Source organism: Muntiacus reevesi, chromosome 4 (genome assembly GCF_963930625.1).
Source record: "Muntiacus reevesi chromosome 4, mMunRee1.1, whole genome shotgun sequence".
NCBI lineage: Eukaryota > Metazoa > Chordata > Mammalia > Artiodactyla > Cervidae > Muntiacus > Muntiacus reevesi.
Window position 1 is genome coordinate 148524513 of NC_089252.1, and position 19634 is coordinate 148544146.

General features: G+C 58.2%; 1 protein-coding gene across 8 annotated transcripts in view; it reads left to right on the plus strand.

Moving 5' to 3' along the window:
* HDAC7 (histone deacetylase 7) overlaps positions 1-19634 on the plus strand; it is a 45385-nt gene that overhangs the window by 15108 nt on the left and 10643 nt on the right. For 4 of the 8 annotated variants that reach the window (XM_065934553.1, XM_065934549.1, XM_065934552.1 and 1 more), the window contains 12 exons: positions 10074-10124; positions 13354-13541; positions 13619-13730; positions 14040-14151; positions 14945-15060; positions 15231-15356; positions 15703-15794; positions 15982-16077; positions 16216-16396; positions 16580-16776; positions 17004-17177; positions 18347-18566. In XM_065934553.1, coding sequence (XP_065790625.1) covers positions 13401-13541; positions 13619-13730; positions 14040-14151; positions 14945-15060; positions 15231-15356; positions 15703-15794; positions 15982-16077; positions 16216-16396; positions 16580-16776; positions 17004-17177; positions 18347-18566 — 1567 coding nt within the window. In that variant the 5' untranslated portion in view covers positions 10074-10124; positions 13354-13400. Of the gene's footprint in view, positions 1-3442; positions 3484-4321; positions 4399-10073; positions 10125-13353; positions 13542-13618; positions 13731-14039; positions 14152-14944; positions 15061-15230; positions 15357-15702; positions 15795-15981; positions 16078-16215; positions 16397-16579; positions 16777-17003; positions 17178-18346; positions 18567-19634 lie in introns of those variants that run through there. The other 4 variants (XM_065934545.1, XM_065934546.1, XM_065934547.1 and 1 more) reach the window with 4 other exon arrangements.

Sequence of the window (19634 nt, forward strand, 5' to 3'; positions counted from 1 at the left end):
GAAAGAAGAGGCCTCCAGCCACCCGCCTGGAGTCCCTCAGCCCTGGGCCTCCTTTCGGCTTCTGATACACTCACTCCCTGGACTCCTGTGTCTCCCCGGCCTTCCGCCCAGGACGGGGAGAGAGGACGGCTCATGAGGAGGGCCCTGGGCTCAACTCACCATCCCCACCCTGTCGCCAGCCACTTCCTTTTTTCCCCATGTTGGCCTGCAGGGATTGGAAATCCTGGTGGGCAGAGACCTTGGGCCTTCAGGGAGAGCCTGGCACCCTGGAGGGAGGGAGGGGGACCCCGTCCCCCTTCAGGAGGCAGCTCAGCTCCCCCCCACCCCCAGGAGGCCAGCTCTGGCTCCTGCCGTGCCCCCCCATGCCCCCCCAGCCCTTGAAGTCCCATTTCTCCCTCCCCCGCTGCCAGGATGAGAGGGAGAAGCAGGGCAGGCTGGGAGTCACAGGTTCGGAAAGAGTCGGGGTGGGGGAATTCGGCGACTGGGGCGACGGGGCTGTAACTGTGTTGTTTTGCTTGCCCCACAAACCTGCACGGGCATCCGCTGCGCCCTCCTGGGCGTTCAGGTTGTGGAACTGCTCTCAGAATGACAGACTGGTGGCACCCGGTTGGGGCGGGGGGGGGGGGGGGGTGGGGGTGGGGTGAAGGGGGGAGCCCCAGGCAAGGGGGAGCTGGAGGGTTAAAAATAGCAACAGCCGGGTTTCGGTTAGCAAATGTGGAGGCGGGGAGCTGGAGGCGGGGCAGGCGGCAGGCCGTGTTTGCCCGCAGCTCAGGGCTGTGTTTCCCCTGGGTCCCAGGAGTGAGTCACGGTGGAGCTGAGGAGGCACGCTGGCACAGCCCCCCACCCCCTCCTGCCCCACCGGGTGAGAGGCTGGGCCTTGACTTGGGCTCCAGGGCACCGGAGGGCCGGCCTCTCCCTTCCAGGCCTTCAGAGTCATCTGGAGAGTCTGGCCATGGAGATGGTGTGGTAGTGGGGAAGAAACCATTCTCAGACCAGAGACCTGGGTTTGAATCCCAGTTGAATAGGCTGAGGAACCTTGTGCAAGGCTGCCAAGGACTCTGACACCTGATTTCCTAATCTTTCAAGCGGGGATTTACTCATATGTGCCTGTCAACCCTCAGCAGATTCAAAATGCACCCTGCAGATGTGAGTGATCACCTTCACTCTCCTGGGCCCATCGCAGAGCTTGCAGAAGGGCCCTCCAGTGAGGGCACAGGGAGGAATGTGGTAGCGTCCCTATTTTCCTCCTGCAAAAAGCCAAGTGTAGCCCTCTCTGGCCTCGGTTTCCTCATCCCTGTAATATGAAAGTAATCATTGCTTCAAGCTCCTTGAGTTGCTCTCAAGATTCAAGTCAGTAAGACTAGCACTGTGCCCGGTATGAGGTCAGTGCGCAGAGAACATCATCACCATTATTGATGTTATTGTTCATATTTTTGAAGGTCAGGCATAGGGAATGTTAAAGACATGAAGAACAGAAACTGGGCTCAGCCCCAGTTCACAGGAAAAACCAGGCCAAATTCACAGATTCCTCCACCCATCAGGGCCTGGAACAGCAGGAGTCTGTAGCCAGAAGTCACAGGGTGGACCCCTTCTCTCTTTCACTCCCTCACCCCCGCCTCTCCCAGTGAGGCAGGATGCAAGGGACCCTAGGGCCCCACTGCCAGCTGGCACTGGGAGGGTCTGGGATGGGACTGGCCCCGATGGCCCTGCAGTGCAGTAAGTACCTTGCAAGCATCTGCCGGGGTGACCTTTATTTTAGCCCCTCCCTGGCAACTTTTAAGAGGAGCATGAGGCAGGGGAGGGATGAGAAGGTCAATGATGTCAGCAGTCTCTATTCCCAGCACAGCGGCCCTGGAAGAGGCAGGAGGCATTTCTTTCAGGAAATAATCATTATTCAGGCTGCAGGCATCCATTAAGTCAGCCCTGACTTGGTGCCCAGGCCCGTGCTTGGCCTTCTGTGTGCCTCAGGGAAAGGCCGAGGATCCTGGGCTGTAGATAATGCAGAACCCCAGAGGATACGGGGTCCATGAATACGCGGAGTCAGTGAGAGCCCTGTGTCCAAGTTCTCACGGGATCCAGAGCTTACATGCCCATCGGCAGTGCCATCTTAGTGCATGGGTATAAATACACATATCAATTCTGTTTTATTGTTACAGAGGCAGTTCATGCACCTCGTAGATAGTTAGACAACACAGAGGAGCAAAGATGAAAGAGTAAGAAACATCCAGTCCCAGCAACGGGAGCTCGCTGCCACGGTCCCTCCGAGCACCTTTCCATCCCCTGACATGACTTCATGTTGTGCATTTTACCAAAACAAGACCACACAGCGTATGCCATTTTTTCAGTCAGTGATCTCTACCTTTCACTACAGTAAATTCTCATCTCATCAAATCCCCAGTTGGCTAGAAATTTTCCAAGACAGCTGGTTGGCCCAAATCAGTACCCAGGACCATGCATCAGGCATTTGAATTCCCTGAGAGCTGTGCACACACCCTAGCTGGATCTGTGGTCTGGAGAAACCCCAGCCGAGCAAGCCTGAAGGGCAGCCCTGGCCGCAAAAGGGAATTGTGTCACCTGGAGCATCTACCCGCCACCTTCCAAAAATAACAGGCGAAATGAGTGGGATTCCGGGGCTTAGCTGGGATGGGGATCTGGTATTTAACTGTCATGAATATTAATGTGGCATCCTGTGAGTGCCAGCATTCATAGCTTGTTACTATTCATGGACTCATATCCGTGATGCCCCAGGCCATGGAGCAGGCCAGGGTCTCCACCATGATCTCTGTCTCTCTCCGGACATCCAGGTCCAGGGGTGCTGACAGCTGTTTGCTTGTGTTCCTAGCCCCCAGGAGCCTGTCACTAAGTCATGTCCGACTCTTGCGACCCCATAGACTAGGCTCCTCTGTCCGTAGGATTTTCCAGGCAAGACTACTAGAGTGGGTTGCCATTCTCTTCTCCAGAGGATTTTCCCGACCCAAGGATCAAACCCAGGTCTCCTGCACTGCAAGCAGATTCTTTACCACTGAGCTACCAGGGAAGCCCTGAGGATGCGGGCTCTTTTTTGCACTCGGGGCCCCCTCCACCCTTGCCCTTGGCCTGCCCGAGTGTGTAAGGCCTAGGCAAGAGAGGGAGAGAGAAGAAGAGAGCATCCTCTCCCTGGGGATTCACTCCCGAGTAGCCGCTCTGTGGGTGTCTTGCTTGGGTTATGTAACCTGCGTTTTAGACAGGGCCTGACGGTTTCCAGAAGGCCTTCACACAGTGTTGGTCCTCCGAGGCAGCCCTGGGGGTAGGGGCAGCTTACAGGAAATGATAAAATGGTAACAAGTACATTTAAAGAGCAGGGAAAATGAAAAGGATGAAAAAGGAAGTGGAGCTGGAGTTAGGGAGTGCCTCTTGGAGGCCTCTTGGAGGCACAGGCAGAGATGGTCCTGTCTTTATTTTTGTTGTTGTCTTCTGGATGCAGTGCCGGCGTTGTGGGAACACGTGAGTCACGCCCAGGCCTTCCGATGCTGGGACCATACTCTGTCCAGTGACCCCCAGGTGGCCTCACCTCACCCCGGTGGGTGGGGCTCGTTGTACACACCAGTGTAGTGATTATGAGCTTAGATCCTGGAGTCCCAGAAGCCCCACTTACCATCTGTATGACCTCGGCAAGTTCGGTAACCTCTCTGAGCCTCAGTCACCTCCTTTGTCATTTGAGAATGGTAGCAGTGTTGACCTTGTAGGGTGCTCGTGAGGACCAAATGCGAGAGTCCAAGTCAGATACTTAGCACAGTAACCAGCACCCAGCAAGCATTCAGTACATGGTTGTTGATCCTTACTAATATTACTCATTACTGGTAATAGTAATAATGATTGGTATTAATATTATAACTTAAGCTTTTCGCTGGCAGTCTCTGGAGTGGGCTGAGTGTCCTTGTGGGTGGCACGGGTGAGAGGAGCCAGAAAGGCATAGCCGAGAGAGACAGAGCCGGCGGGAGGCAGAAATGGGGTTCGGAGGGAGGCAGGGTCTGGCCAAGGGGGGCCCAGGAGCTGAGGGACCAGTGAGGGCGGGGCGTGAACACAGACCTCAGAGGGGAGAAAGGAGCAGCTCTGAGACAGCCCCAGGGCGGTGACCGTGCTTCCTGTTGGGGCAAGCGCTGGCCCTTGAGAAAGACTGGCTGGGGCTGGTGGCTAAGAGGGAGCAGCTGGTCTCAGTGGGGCGCCAGGGGGTGGGGGAGGGGAGAGGCAAAGGCAGAAGCTTGACAGAAACTCAGCTCTTCTCCCCGAATTACAGACGGGGGCCCCATCTTGACTGCTCAGGTTGTTTTGCTTGTGATAGGAAAGACAGATGGTGGGCAGACATCGTGGTGAACTTCCTATCTCAGGGATTGGCGCTTCTGGAGCAGAGGGCTGAGGGTAAGTGGCAACTCTGGTTTCCGAGGCCTTTTGGGACCTGAGAGGCGTAGGGCAGTCTGGACGAGGGGGCCTGGCCTGGGACTGGGGGGAGCCTGCTGCTGAGCGATGCCACACACCCTGAGCAAGGGGTTCTGCCCTCCCCTCCCCACCATCACAGAGGATAGCCAGGGAGGACTAAGTAGCGGTCCCGAGGCCCCGGGAGCCAGCTGGGTTTGGAGAGACCCCCAGTTTTTCTTGCCAGAGGGCAGTGAGATGCCCCAGAGAGCGCCAGTCCCAGGAACCAGCCCCTCAGGACTCAGAAAGGCCCAGCTCCCCTGCCTCAGGGTGGTCTCCATCCGCCAGGAGAGGCCACAGAAGGGACTGGACCCCGGGGCAGGGACAAGAAGCCAGAGAGGACGCCTTCCCACCCCCAGGGAGCGCAAGCTGCCGCTGCCATGGTTACATCTGCTTCCTGTTTGATTCATCTCAAACAGCAGAAAGGGGGGTGCCGGCTCCCAGCGCAGGCCACCGCTGCGTGGGGCTGTTTACAACAGCCGCATGTGGGATTCCCAGAAAGAGACTCCAAACCGGACATCCTGCGGCTGCAAAATACCCAGGTGTCAAGAGCTAAAAATAGCTGCCCCAGGGCCCCAGGCACGGGGAAAGGGGCATGCTTGCTGCGGAGGCGGACATGGAGGGCCGGCCTTTCGGCCCTCACATCCAGCGTCCTGCTTGCCGCACAGCTGCGGAGCCTGCGAGCTTGGGCCCCCCCACCTCGGCCTGACTGGAGGCCTTTGTCTGGGCAGGCCCGCGCGTCCCAGGCCGCTCACCTGGGAGCCTCCGCCCCAGGCCCGCCCGCCTTCCTGCCTGCCTGGTGGAGCTTGCTTTGAGACGCTAATGAGAAAGCCTCAGAGGCCCTCGGGAGCATCTAAGGAAGGGACAAGGGAGGATACCCAAGATCCTGAAGATGACGGCGGTGCTTGTCCAAGTTCCTGCCTTGTCAGTGGCGAGCCCCTGTTCCCACCTATAGTCCGAAATCATCGCTTGGCATGGCATCTGCTGAGTCAGCAGTTGGTATCTATCTGTGATCTGGGAGGACTGTCTTCACCAGGGCCTAGGGATGGGACAGGCAGCTTCCGCCCTCTAACCTGCAGCAGGACTGGAGTCTGCCCCTGCTAGTTCAGGTTTCCTGGGAGCTGGGTGATTTTTATCTTTCCCTGTGCCCAGCCAGGTCCTGCATTCGCTGTCCACCCACTAGCCTGTAGAGTGGAGGTGCTGGGGGGGAAACAGCCGCCAGTATTGCTTGAGAACATGGATTCTAGAGCCCATTTGTCTGGCTGAAGTCCCAGCTTAGCCACTTCCCTGTTATGGGCCTCCAGATGAGTTATTTAATATTGCTGGGCCTCAGTTGACTAATCTATATAATAGGGATAAAAATAGTTACCAGCGCATAGGTTTATCATCAGGGTTAGATGAACTAGCTAGCGCAGGGCGCATAGTAAACTGCTAGTTTACAAAAGTTCAGATGGAGAAGAAAGAGAAGAGCCTGTGTCGGGAGAGTCAGGAGATAAGAGATTGGACAGGAGCGCATCTGGGAGCAAGTGGGCTGGGAGACGACGGGAGAACGCAGATGGGACCAGACACTGAGATGCTTATGCCGGAGGGCAGCTGCAGGTGTGTTCAGGGGCAAACAGTATGAATCACGATCCCGCCAGGGAGCACCCGCCATCTGCCCTGTGCTTCACGCGCAGCGTCGCTCATCTCAGATGACCCCTTCCTGGTCCATATTCTTATCGTCGAATTTCAGAGGCACAACCAAGCCTTGCCCAGGCTGCAGCGTGTCCCTGGCTGTCCCTGCTGGTGACTGAGGGCGTTGGAGTGTAAACACCGGTCTATCTAACCTCAAAGACAACGTCCTCCGTGCTGCGGACCCTCACTTATTACACTTCATGGGGCCGGAGTTCCCATCCAGCTTGCTGCACACTAGGTTCTGGATAAATCTGAGTAATAAGCAGCTTGGTGCCAAGATCATGAGCAATAGAATTAGTAAGTAGCAAGAGAATTTCTGGAAGGGGGACATAAGAAACTGTTAAATGGAGTTGAGTCTAAGGAAGTCCTAGGGAGCTGGATGAGTGAGAAACTTCTAGTTTCATACTTTGGGGGGCTCTTTGAAATGTTTTTTAGTGTCTACAAGTCATATACTTTTCAATTTTTAAAAAATTGTGGGCTGTCTAGAGTTGAAACTCCTGAAAGTTCAAGCCAGGTTTTATCCCCTTTTCCACCCTCTTCAAGCCGAGACCACTGCCCTCACCGAGAGGTACTTAGAACCTGCTTTGGGGATCGACTTCTTGGGTTTTCCTCCCCGCACTGGTCTGGCCTGGTGGTACCGCTGACCCGCTGGGTGACTGTGACCTAACCCGCCTCCCCTCTCTCTTTTCCCTTCTCTGGGAAGTGAGAGTGTTGCCGGCACAATCTCTGAAGCCTCATCAGCTCCTAACATACACCGCAGTCCTCACTCTGTGTCAGTCAGGCAACTCTGACGTTCTCTCTTCTGTTTATTGATTCTTGGACCTTCCTGGCCATTTCACTCCAGCTTTGTCTTCTCTGCCAGTCCCCTGCGGAGTCGAGCTTTGTCAGGGGAAGCAGCCCTGGGCTGAGGGGGCTGGGGGAGGGAGGGGGCAGGGTCAGCCCTGGACCCAGGGCTTTGCCTCGTGCCCGCAGGGCAGGGGTCTGCCTGCTCCTCCTTTTTCAGCTCCTCAGGAGACCAGAGAGGGGGACACAGCCTTGACAAAGACATGGGAAGCATTCGGAGGGGGCTTGTGGGTGGCGGTGCTCTTGGGGAAGCCCTCCCCTGACATAGGACTGGCAGCGCCGGGGCGAGCAGGTGGCCAGGCCGGGCTCAGGTTTCTAGTTGCATCTGCTGGGCAGGTGAGGACCAAGGGGAAACGAGGGAGGAGCGGGAGGCCAGCTCGTACAGGTGCTCGGGGACGGGAGAGCTGCATTTATGTCTGCCCTGGAGGTGGCTGAGGGCCGGGGCGGACCCACTGGGGCAGAATTTCTGGGTAAGATCAGGTGTCCAGTTGGGGAAGGTGACTAGATGGGAACTTCAGCACCAGGTAAACGGTCTCATCAGCCTAACTGCTGTTGCCTCCAAAGAAGGTAGGAATAGGGAGTGCCCAGGATTCCAGAAATGAAAGCTGTCCACACAGGCCTGGAGCAATGTGGAGAAGGGCCAGACCTGTCCTGTGTTTTCCTTCCCTTGGGTCCATTCACTCCTGATTGTGTTCCACTCGTGAAAGTGTCAGTCGCTCAGTTGTGTCCAACGCTTTGTGACCCCATGAACTGGGGCCCGCCAAGTTCCTCTGTCTATGGAATTCTCCAGGCGAGAATACTGGAGTGGGTAGCCATTTCCTTCTCCAGGGGAACTTCCTGACCTAGGGATCGAACCCGGGTCTCCTGCATTGCAGGCAGATTCTTTACCATCTGAGCCACTAGGGAAGCCCACATTTTACTCCTGATAGCACCCAAATTAGTGATAATAGCATTGTGAGAGGGGTGATGAGAAGGGCCCCCAAATCCATCCCCAAGTCTGAGATGCCAGATGGTCACTTTGCGGTTTCAGGTCAGCCGCTGACCGGGTGCCTTTTCTTCTCTCTGGGACAGAGGAGAGCTGCTCCCTGACAGTTATCTCTGTTGCTCTGGGCTCTTATGAGCCCCTGGTCTCTCAGCGTGGACCCAGGGGCTTGAGAGAAGCAGAGCTCTTTCCAGGCATTGCTTCTGAAACACACTCCTGTTGGTAGGCAAAACACACACACCACAGATTTTCCAAACAGAGTTTACATCGTATCATCACAGAACGTCTCTTCTGAGCCCTGTAACAAACACCGCGGAGTTCAGGGCCATTAGTTTTGTCCCCTGCAGAGGGTGCATGGTGTCCGGAACCCGTGGTTACGGGGAGTGGGGTGCAGAGAAGCTGGCTGTGCCCCCACAGTGCGTGCTGCTGGCCAGCCCTCAGGCAGGGACCGAGGGCTGTAGGGGACAGTTCCCAGCCGCAGGGACTGGAGTCGCTGGGCTCTACGGTCTCTGGACGTGCAGCCAGGAGCCTAGTTTCGAAGCCTCTCTCGGAGAACGAGGTCCTGAGAGAGCCCCGGGGTGGGGGGCTATCCCATCCTGGGGAGGGGAGGTTGCCTCCCGCACTCCTGTTCCTTGAGGCTCTCAAACCTTGAGAGATACGCATGCCATGTCCTAGGCATGGGGCCAGGAGAGTGTCATTGTGTTCGAGTCATAACAGTGCCTGCCATGTGCCTGGCAAGTTATTAGGAGCCGATGGTCATAGCTTACCAGTGGCACTGCAGAGACCCCGATTACTGGAGTGTCGAGGTGGTGGGTACTGAGTGGGTGCCAGGGGAGGTCAGGTGGAGCTACCTGAGGAGATGGGCTTGGGCTGGACTTGAGAGGATAGGTCACATTTGAATAGGTGGAGTGACATTTCCCTACCAAATGTCATTATCCGGGGCGCGGGGCAGTATCTGGGGGCAGTGGTGGGAGTCTGTCTCTGCGCAGAGGAGCCCCTCCCCGACAGGCACCAGCCTGCGGGGACTTTCACTTGTCCAGCTTCTAAAAGAGGACTGAGGCTGCCTTTGGGCCACAGAGCAGCGCCTGCCAGCTGACCTTCAGAAAACACCGCTTCTGCCCCAAATCTGGTCTGAGGAGGGCTTCTGTGTGTCCACCACTTGCCCCTCCAGGACGCCTCTGGTCTCCAGCTCCGTCCCCTCTGCCCTGAGCTGGACAGCAGGAGGGCAAGGTGGCCTCAGGACTCAGCTTTCCCCACCCCACCAGCCCCTGGGCTCCCCTAGGCCTCTCTGCTGCTGACTGCCCTACCATGGGTTTCCATGGGATCTGAACTGGATGGTGGTGGGAGGTGGGGTGGGGGGCCCTGGGCTGAACCTAGGGGTCTAGGAGAGGTGGCTGTTTCCAGAAGGAAAGACTTCTTTTTTCAGGTTATCCGTGAAATAAAGGCTGAGCGATTCCCTTCTCTGGGGGCACAGAGGCTGCAAGACCCAGGATGGGGCAGTAGGAAGAAGGAGTTCCTCTCGTGGGGTCCTCGAGCTATGCATTCCAGACCCGCCCCTTCACAGCTCCCATCAGATCTGACCTGACCTCCAGGCCATGACCTAATCCCTCCCCCACTGTGGAGGGGGGCCCAGCTCCCTTTTCAGTCCTGCTCCCCCTTCCCCTCGTCTCCCTCCAGGCGTCCTTAGAGCAGCCTCATCAGCCTGCTGTCTGCCTCACCCCCAGCTCTCTCCTTCCCCTTTCAACCTTGGGAACCTGCTTCGGCTGCCCAGAGAAGGCTGGGCACCTCAGGGATGGCTGACACTGCTGGGTAAACTGGAACCACCTAAGTTTCCTGTCCAGGACTGAGCTCCAATAGAGAGAGATATCTGAGCCACTTGATAGATGAGGAAGATGGAGCTGGGGATCATTCTCAAGCAGCATGGGAGTTCGAGGAAAGGAATGGGGTGGGGTCCTGACTTTCTTGCTAGCTTCCGGTGGAGGTGCCAGGTTTTGGCATGCTCGAGCTGGAGTGGGGCCTCCTGGACAGGCAGGCAGCCTGCCTGGCTTAGCCCTCTCTCCTCTCCCTCCCCTGCCCCTCCTCTCCTGGCAGCCGATTCACTCCATCTCTCTTCTCTGTACAGATGGGACCCAGGTGAGCCCAGCTGCCCCCTGCTCCAGCCCCCCTGTCATAGGTAAGAGTATGCCTGAGGGAGAGTGTGGTGGGGAGTGGAAGATGGGGCTGGAGAGGACAAAGGAGGCTGAGGAGCTGAAAAGGACAGCAGGTGGTTCAGCAGGGTGGCTGGAGGATGGGCCGGAGAGTTGGGAGATTGGGGTTCTGGGGGAGGGGGCGAAGTTGGGGTTTTGTGGGGAAGAGGTGAGGGTGGGGGATAAGAGAGGCAACTCTGGGTCCAGGCGGGCCCCAGAGCTGGGAAGCACAACAGGAAAAGGAAAGGCAGGATGCTCTTGTCCGCGCTGGGGCAGCGAAACAGGAAGGCAAGTAGGAAGCTAATATTTATGCTCAGATCCCTGCCTCGGGGGCTCTGGGGAGGGGGTGCATTCTTGTTTGTCAGCTCTGTGGTCCTCACGCCAGCCCTGCGGGGTGGGCACAGCAGCCCTTGCAGGACGGGAAGATGCCTCGTGGTGCTTGGTGGAGGTCGAGGACCCCCATCCGTGATCCTCTCAGCGTTCCACACCCCTGCTGCGGTCAGGCTGTGTTGGGCGAGGAGGGGGTGGGTGCCCATGGTTTAGGATGTGCCCGTGGTTTTTAGGGGCGGGGGGTGGGGGAGGCTGGACTGGATGAGGGCTGCTTTGTCCTTAGTTTCAACCAGATCCACTGAGGGCCTTCTGGGTGCAGTTTCCACACCTGACACCCAGCCTAGGACAGTGAGAAAGAAAGGGCACGTCCTCTTTGCTCCAGTCCTAGCTGTCAAAAGCTTGCAGACCTGGGGAGATGAGACACACAAATAAAAAGAGAAATAATGGTAGAATGTAGTATGTGATCTGTGTGAAAGGAGGCAGCAGCTGATTAAGGGATTCATCCATCCATTCGAGAAACATTGAGTTCACCACCTGCTGTCATTTAATCCTAGTTGTGTAATTATCTAAACACTGAAAGACAAATTGGAAAAAGAAAAAGAAGCATGAAGGAACTCCATCTCTACTCCAGGGCACAGAGGACATAGGGATTTATTTTTGATTCAGACAATATTTGCTGAGTGCCTGTCATGCACTAGGTCCTGGTTCTAGGTGCTGGGATAGCGAGCAATAGGGAGAACCAAGTCCCTGCCCTTGGAGCTTAGCTCGGATTTGCTACCTGCCTCGCCGGTGCTTTCAGGGGACAGAACCACAAGCAGGATGGCAATTCAGAGGAGGGCTGGACACGGGACCCTGGGCTGGGTTCAGGAAAGTGGAAAGATTCCAGCAAGGCTTGGAAGTCTGGCAGGATCTAGAAAAGTGGAATGGAGGGGTGAAGACAGCTCCAGCGGGGGGACTTTGTGAGCAAAAGCTGAGAGGACGGGAGGTACGTGGGCTGTGACAAGGCGGGAGCTGATGGTTGAGGTGGAGGGTCTGTGTTCAGATGTGGGAGACAAAGTGGAGAGAGGCCAGCTTAGCACCAGACTGTGGAGACCCTCAAATGTTAATTCACCCTTAGAGGGGTTCCCAGGGTTGAAGGCAGAGCCCCTCCCACCTTCCCAGCAGCCTGTGCTCTGGAGGCTGAGGCAGTGCCGGGAGAGAGGAATGGGCTGCTCCCAGTCTGTGTGGCCAAAGCTGCTGGCCCAGGGGGCCTACCCTGAGGACCCTCCTGCATCACTGAGGGAGTCCCTCCAGGAAGCCAGGACACCTGCCATGAGAGGACTGAGACCTTTCCTGGGGCAGAATTGCAATGGCATCAGAGGCCCAAACTCAACCCAGAACGAGAATTTGGGAGTCCCTGAGTGGAGGCGTCAGCAAGAGGTGGGGACATCAAAGTGGTGCATTGCCTGCTGTTGTCAGTATCTGGGTGCCCAGCTGCCCGCTCTGGTCTCTTGACATCCAGAGAGTTGTACAGGCACCTCCCTGCTCTGCTCCTTTCTCGTCTCCATCTCACAGTCAGAGAATATAAGAGCGGGTCACTAAGTGACCCCTCTGCCTTTCTCTAGTGAGAAACCCATCCTGGGGTAAGAGGCAGGGGAGGCGACTTCCTGAAAGTGGATGGGAAGATGGAGCCAGAGCGCCGGTCTCAGCAGGACAGAGCCTGAGCTCACTGTGCCCTGGGCTTGGTGACCTTGGCCAGGTCCCTTCACCTGAGCCTCAGTTTCTTCCTATGGGAACAGTAGTAGCTCCCTCCCAGGGCCCCAGGGTGATGAGGTGAAAGGGTATGCAGCAAGTCTGCACATGTGCTGTGGATGTTAAGATAATGGTTCAGCTGGACCTGGAGGCTGCGTTTCCTGAGTCCCTGGCTGGTCTTTGCCCCAGCGCCTTCCAGTCCTCCTAGTTCAGGCCTGGAAGACAGCCTATGGCTGCCCCCATAGGGGATGCCCAGCACTGCATTAGCTGAAGGAAGCCTCTCTGAAAAGGTTCCTCTGCTTGTGTGCTGTCACCTGCTCCCAGCCCCACCTGTGACCTCTTTTCTAGGATAACTGGGAATGTCTGGCTGCTGGGCGCAGCCTGGCCGAGCTGGCAGTGCTGGTGTGGGACCTAGTCTGGCAACTGGTTATATATAGCCCCTGCATCCATGGCCTTGGCAGGGTGCTCCTGGCCTGGGCGCAGGGGACACTCAAGAAGAGGCCCTGAAGCTGCCGTTTTTGCCACGCCCAGCCCGGAACTGGCATGAGGGTATCCGGGAGCTCCCTGGGCACATGGGCTGTGCAGGCCTAGGGTGCTGGCCAGGGCTGGCTGTGGGTTTGAGGCACCTCTTCTTTATCCTGTGGCCTGGGATAAAATAGGGAGGATGGTGACTGAGGGCCTGGAGTGCCCTTTGGGCTTGGAGGCAGAACAAAGGGAACCGCCTGTCCTATCGCTGTTTTTGAGATCAGTTTAATCAGAGGGCATGTGTGTCCAATTCTCCTCCGGGGGGAAGAAGGGAAGGAGAGGTCAGGGCCCAGGATGTATCACTAAAGGGTCCTCAACCCATTCCCAAATCCCACAGCCCCCAGCCGTGGCCTGGAGAGGCAATATGCTTAGTAGAAAACTACGCTTGGGGTCAAAAGGCTCAGCTCACCACCAGCAGCGATAGGCTAACGGCATGGTGTATATGACCTCCTTTCTCACGGGTGAAACAGAATTGAAAATACCTACCTTGAAGGACTGTGCTGAGGGCCCCCAAGGGGAAGGCCCCTGGAGGGTGTTTGGCCTGGTCAAGTGAGTCTGAAGGAGGCTGATTAGGTAACCGCTCACCTGCGGGTCTTTCCCACTCACCCTGCCCTCTCTATGTGCCCTCAGGCTGGCCCAGGCCCCGCGCAGACACGCCAGGCCCTCAGCCCCAGCCCATGGACCTGCGGGTGGGCCAGCGGCCCCCGGTGGAGCCCCCTCCGGAGCCCACACTGCTGGCCCTGCAGCACCCCCAGCGCCTCCACCACCACCTCTTCTTGGCGGGCCTGCAGCCCCAGCGCTCAGCAGAGCCCATGCGGGTAAAGCTAGAGCTCCCACGAAGCCTGGAGCCCAGACCCGGCCCCGCCCTCCCTTCAGCCTCCACCTCTGTCCTCAGCTCCTCGCCCCCTCCCCACAGCTCTCCATGGACACGCCGATGCCCGAGTTGCAGACGGGGCAGCAGGAACAAGAGCTGCGGCAGCTTCTCAATAAGGACAAGAGCAAACGAAGTAAGGATGGAAGCCTCCCCCACCCCCGGCGTGTCCACGGCCCCCTGTGTGGGCGGGGAAGGACGATGCCAGCCCCGGTCGGGGTCGCTCTCTGCCTGCCAGGCACTGCGGGTGAATGCGGGAGAAGGTGAAGGGAGGCCCGCGGGCTTCACAGAAGGGGTGTAGCCTCAGGCTTGGCTGTTGCATGAAGGGCCCCTGGGAAGCCTCTTCCAGGGGGTGGCGTGATCAGAGCAATGGGCAGAAAATGTTCCAGGGAGCCCACCCCGTCCCTCCCGCCCCCCGAACCTCTCATGGTTTCCGCCCCTGCAGGTGCCGTAGCCAGCAGTGTGGTCAAGCAGAAGCTGGCAGAGGTGATTCTGAAGAAACAACAGGCGGCCCTGGAGAGAACGGTCCATCCTAACAGCCCCAGCGTTCCCTACAGGTAACCCCCTCTCCGCCCCGCCCCCTTGTATCCTTGCCACGCCCCCCTCCGGGTGTCCGCCAATGAGCGCACGGCACACGCAGACCGCTGCTCTCAGCTGTCCTTCACCTTATCCTCACCCCTCACCTCTAATCCTAGTGCCTCTCCTCCGACCCTCTCTCCCAGCTCATACCTGCCCTCCTCTGGCCTTTAATTATCTCTCCTCACCCCGCCTGAGGGCCTTTCTTCCCTACAAGCCCTCCTCCCCCCACATACACTCTCTCACACACACCACGCTAACTTTCTCCTCTGTATCTTCCCCTAAGCACAGAAATATCCAGATTCCTAGAACAGCTTCCTCCCTTTGTGTCTGGGACCCTGGCTCCTAAGCACAGATCAGGATGGGTGGCCCAGTACTGCCCCCTGGAGATGGCCCCTGTTCCTGCTGGCCATGCACTCCGCCTGGCACTGCTGGCTGCTCCACTCCAGCATGCCTGCATCCTAAGTTGCTTCAGTCGTGTCCGACTCTTTGTGACCCCATGGACTGTAGCCCGCCAGGCTCCTCTCTCCATGGGATTCTCCAGGCAAGAATACTGGAGTAGGTTTCCATGCCCACCTCCAGGGTATCTTCCCAGCCCAGGAATCGAACCCACATCTCTTACATCTCCTGCATTGGCAGAGGGGCTCTTTACCACTAGCACCACCTGGGAAGCCCCGCCGCCTTCCCGGCAGGTCCCAAAGGGTGGAAGGAGGTGGCTGCCACGCCACTGGGCATCCCTGCCCCTCTGAAGCAGCCTTGGTGCTCACTCCGCAGAACTCTGGAGCCCTTGGAGACGGAGGGAGCTGCCCGTTCCATGCTCAGCAGCTTCCTGCCTCCTGTTCCCAGCCTGCCTTGCGACCCCCCAGAACACTTCCCTCTGCGCAAGACAGGTGCGTGGACAGGCCAGCAGGGACCGCCAGAGGGCTAAGGGGGAAGAGCCTTGGGGGAGAGTCAGGGAGGGGGCACTGCCTCCTCCTGCCTGTCTCAGAGAGGGCTGGAAGGGGGTGCTTAGGGCAGAGACGGGGTGGGCGTGCGCCGAGTCACCCCGGCACTCCTGCAGTCTCTGAACCCAACCTGAAGCTGCGCTACAAGCCCAAGAAGTCCCTGGAGCGGAGGAAGAACCCGCTACTCCGGAAGGAGAGTGCCCCTCCCAGCCTTCGGCGGCGGCCAGCAGAAACCCTCGGCGGTGAGGCCCGGCAGGGTGGGAGGGTGGGTGGGTGCGGGGCAGGCCTGGTGTCCTCCCCCAGGGCTGCCGTGGGTGGTTGTCACAGGGTGCTCTACACACTTGCCAGCGGGTGAGTTGGGGCTGAACCCAGCTCTTGCTTTATTGGCTAATCTGACGTCTGCCCAGAAGAATGGGCACCTTAAAAAAACCAAGTGTTCAGAGGTGCTGGAGGCTGATGGTGGCCTTCCTGTCCTGCTGGGAGGAAAGCAGGAAGCAGAGCCCACCCACCGCGGAAGGGGCTTGTTCCTGGTCCCCTCCTGGCCACCCTTGGCTCCTAACTGTGCACCCCCCTCTCCCCAACCCTCAGACTCCTCCCCTAGTAGTAGCAGCACTCCGGCATCAGGGTGCAGCTCCCCCAACGACAGCGAGCATGGCCCCAACCCCGTCCTGGGCTCTGAGGTAAGGCCTTGGCAGGCTGGGCACCCCGGGGCATCTCTGGGGCTCAGTGGTCCTCAGCCGGTGGCCCGGCCAGGCTGGGGCTTCAGCATCTGGGCAGCCCCCACCCGAGCCTCGGGGGGTTTCTGGGGAAAGTGTGCCAGGGGGTGGAGGTCTGGAACCGGTGACCCCTGCCCTGCTCCCATGGCAGGCGCTCTTGGGCCAGCGGCTGCGGCTGCAGGACACCTCTCTGGCCCCGTTCGCCTTGCTGCCCACAATCACACTGGGGCTGCCCGCCCCTGCCAGGGTGAGTGGCTGAGGCGCCCTCCCCCACCCCAAGCACCCGAGATCTCTCCATCCCTTCTCCTACACCCCGCCCCATGGCCTTCACTGTCCTCCCCAGCGGGGTCTTCTCACCAGTGATGTTCCCCCCACTCTCCCGCAGGCTGATGGTGACCGCAGGACCCATGCGACTCTGGGCCCTCGGGGCCCAGTCCTGGGGAGCCCCCACGCTCACCTCTTCCTGCCCCATGGCCTGGAGCCCGAGGCTGGGGGCCCCCTGCCCTCTCGCCTGCAGCCCATTCTCCTCCTGGATCCCTCAGTGTCTCACACCCCTCTGCTGACTGGTGAGTCCCAGCTTCTCCAGAAGGGCTGGATCCCAGCACCCTGCCGAGGGCCAAGCATGGCCTGGGTCCCGTCCTCCTGTGCGTCTTGCTGCTGAGTCCCTGGCTCGCCTCACCCCCCACCCTGGCTTCCCTCCACTCTTCCTTGTGGTCCCCTCCTTATGCCCCCCACCCCATTCTTTCCAGTGCCCGGGCTTGGGCCACTGCCCTTCCACTTTGCCCAGTCCTTATTGACCACCGAGCGGCCCTCTGGATCAGGCCTCCACCGGCCACTGAGCCGGACCCGCTCAGAGCCCCTGCCCCCAAGCGCCACTGCCCCCTCTCTGCTGGGCCCCCTGCAGCCCCGCCTGGAGCGGCTCAAACCTCACGTCCAGCTGATCAAGGTGAGGGGAACGGGGTAGGGGAGGCAGTGAGGGGTGGCTGAACTGGGCCCCTGAACTGGGGCTGAAAGAAGGGAGACTCAGGAGGGACAGGGCGAGAGGGGGGACGTGTGTGGCCCAGGGCTGTGTGATCACCAGAGTCCCAGCGGGATGCAGGACGATCTGGCCCCGACCACCACTCCCCACCACGTGCCATGCCTGTCTCAGTAGACATCTCCCCCCACCCCCAGAGGTCAGCCAAGCCGAGTGAGAAGCCCCGACTGCGGCAGATACCCTCGGCTGAGGACCTCGAGACGGACGGCGGGAGCGTGGGGCCGCTGCGGGACGACAGCCTGGAACACAGGGAGTCCAGCCATGGGCAGCAGGAGGCCAGAGGCCCTGCTCCTCTCCAGCAGCACCAGCAGGTGTGGTTGGGTCCAGGGGCCTCTAGGGAGGTAGAGTCAGGAGACTGTGGGGCCTGGTAACTGTGGAAGGGAGGGAGACAGGATGTCAGTGCAGGGGACAGCACTGGGACCGTGGGTCCTCTGCCAAACGCACACTGAGGCACAGACAGACACACACACGGGCATACGTGCATTCACACACAGGCATACGTGCATTCCTCCACACACACATGTACGTGCACCTCCAGCAGCCTTCCAGCCTCAGGGTGAAGCCATGTCCCTTTCCAGTGGTGAGACTGGCCTTTCACGGAGCCCCACGCATTCCCGCTCTGAGACTTCTCCCCTGTGACTGTCAGTACTGTTTCCAGAAAGGTGCTAGGGCAGGAGGTGGGGCAGAGCTGGGCTCGGCCCTTCAACTGCACGCGTCAAGCCATGGCGTCCTCGTTTGCTGGGGCTCATGTAACATACTATAGAGTGTGTGCCTTAAACAGCAGGTGTTCCTTTCCCCGCAGTTCTGGAGGCTAGAGGTCTGACATCGGGGTGTTGGTGGGTGGGTTCCCTCTGAGCCCGGGGAAGGAAGGTGCTGCCCCAGGTCTCTTCCCTCGGCTTGTAGACGGCCGCCTTCTCCCTGGGTCTGCGCGTGGTCTTCTGTCCACGTCTGTACCCCAACTTGCCCTGTTTATAAGGACAAGAATCCTATTGGAGCTTACCCTGATGACCTCATTTTAACTTGAGTACCTCTGTGAAAACCCTATCTCCGTCAGGTCACGTTCTGAGGGGACTGGGTGTCTCATCCTAAATACGAGGTGGGAGGGAACACAGCCCATAAGATGTGGTGACCGTCCACAGGGTGTAGCAGCTCACGCGGGTCCCTGTGTCCTTGGGCGGTGGGTAGTCCTCGGAGACCAGGAGGAGGTCCTCGTCAGAGCCGACCTGAGGCCCCTCACCCCAGTTCTGGTGTTGGAGTCTCGAGGGCTCAGGGAGCTCTGGTGGAATGGGGTGCTCAGTCAGGGCTGCAGATCTTTGGGGAGTATATGGGCAGGGAGCTCAGAGTCTCAAAAGCCCAGCTGGGCGGCAGGGCCAGGGGCTTCTGCCGAAAACGGGCCTGACGGGAGGTTTCTTGGCCGTGGGCAGAGGCGGATGGAGCAGGGTCTGAGAACCTGGAGCCTGAGGCCCCCTGTGTCCCTCAGGTGTTCCTCTGGGAGCAGCAGCGACTGGCCGGGCGGCTCCCCCGAGGAGCCACTGGAGACTCCGTGCTGCTTCCCCTGGCCCCGGGCAGTCACCGGCCCCTGTCCAGGGCTCAGTCGTCCCCGGCCGCACCTGCCTCGCTGCCGACTCCAGAGCCCGCCAGCCAGGCCCGTATCCTGCCCAGCTCAGAGACCCCTGCCCGGACCCTGCCCTTCACCACGGGTAAGGCTTGGATTGGAGGGAAGGAGGAAGAGGCAGGGGCACACGGGGGCTCGGAGAGGAGTCCATGATTCCCTGTGTCATAATTCACTCTGGACATGTTTCGAGACCACAGAGCCCTTTCTTAGTCTGAGGAGATCTACTCAGTGTCCCATGGAGCAGGTGGTTTCCATGTTACAGTTAAGGAGACCCAGGCTCGGGAAATCTAGGGGACAGCTGGCTGTCAGTCAGGCCAGGCTAAGAATTCAGGTCTCCTGACAATTAGTTCAGGCCTTTCAAAAATTACATTGTTGGTCTGCTTGTGAGAAGAGCTCAAGAGCATTTTAGAAATTTTGAAAAATATAGAAAAGCATAAGAATGGAAGAAAAACCTTCAGCCAGGGGACTTCCTTGCTGATCCAGTGGCTAGGACTCCATGCTCTCAATGCAGGGACGCCAGGTTCGATCCTGAGTCAGGGAACTAGACCCCACACACTGCAACTAAGAATTCACATGCTGCATGCCACAACGAAGACCTGGTGCACCCAAATAAATAAATATTAAACAAGGAAAGAAAAAACATATAGGTGTGACCTTTAAATTTATTTAAAAAATTAAAAAAATCACGAGCCAGTATCCCATCACCCAGAGGCAACCCCTCGTACATGCTGCCGTATTTCAGGCCAGGCTTTGTTCTAGACGTATAAATCCCACGTACACTACGTCTTGTGGCTACATTTTATACCCTACTTTATTTATTTTACTCATTATGAGTCCTTTGTGATATAATTAATCTTTAAAAGTGAGATTTTTTTATAAAGTAATTTTGTTTATTTATTTTCGGCTGTGCTGGGTCTTCGTTGCTGTGCAGGCTCTTCCCTAGTTGTGGTGAGTGGAGGTTACCCTCCAACTGTGGTGTGTGGGTTTCCCATTGCAGTGGCTTCTGTCATTGCGGAGCACAGGCTTAGTAGTTCTGGTGCATGGGCTCCGTTGCTCCTTGGCCTGTGGGATCTTCCCAGAGCAGGGACCAAAGCCATGTCTCCTGCATTGGCAGGCAGATTCTTTACCACTGAGCCACCAGGGGAGCCCTGAA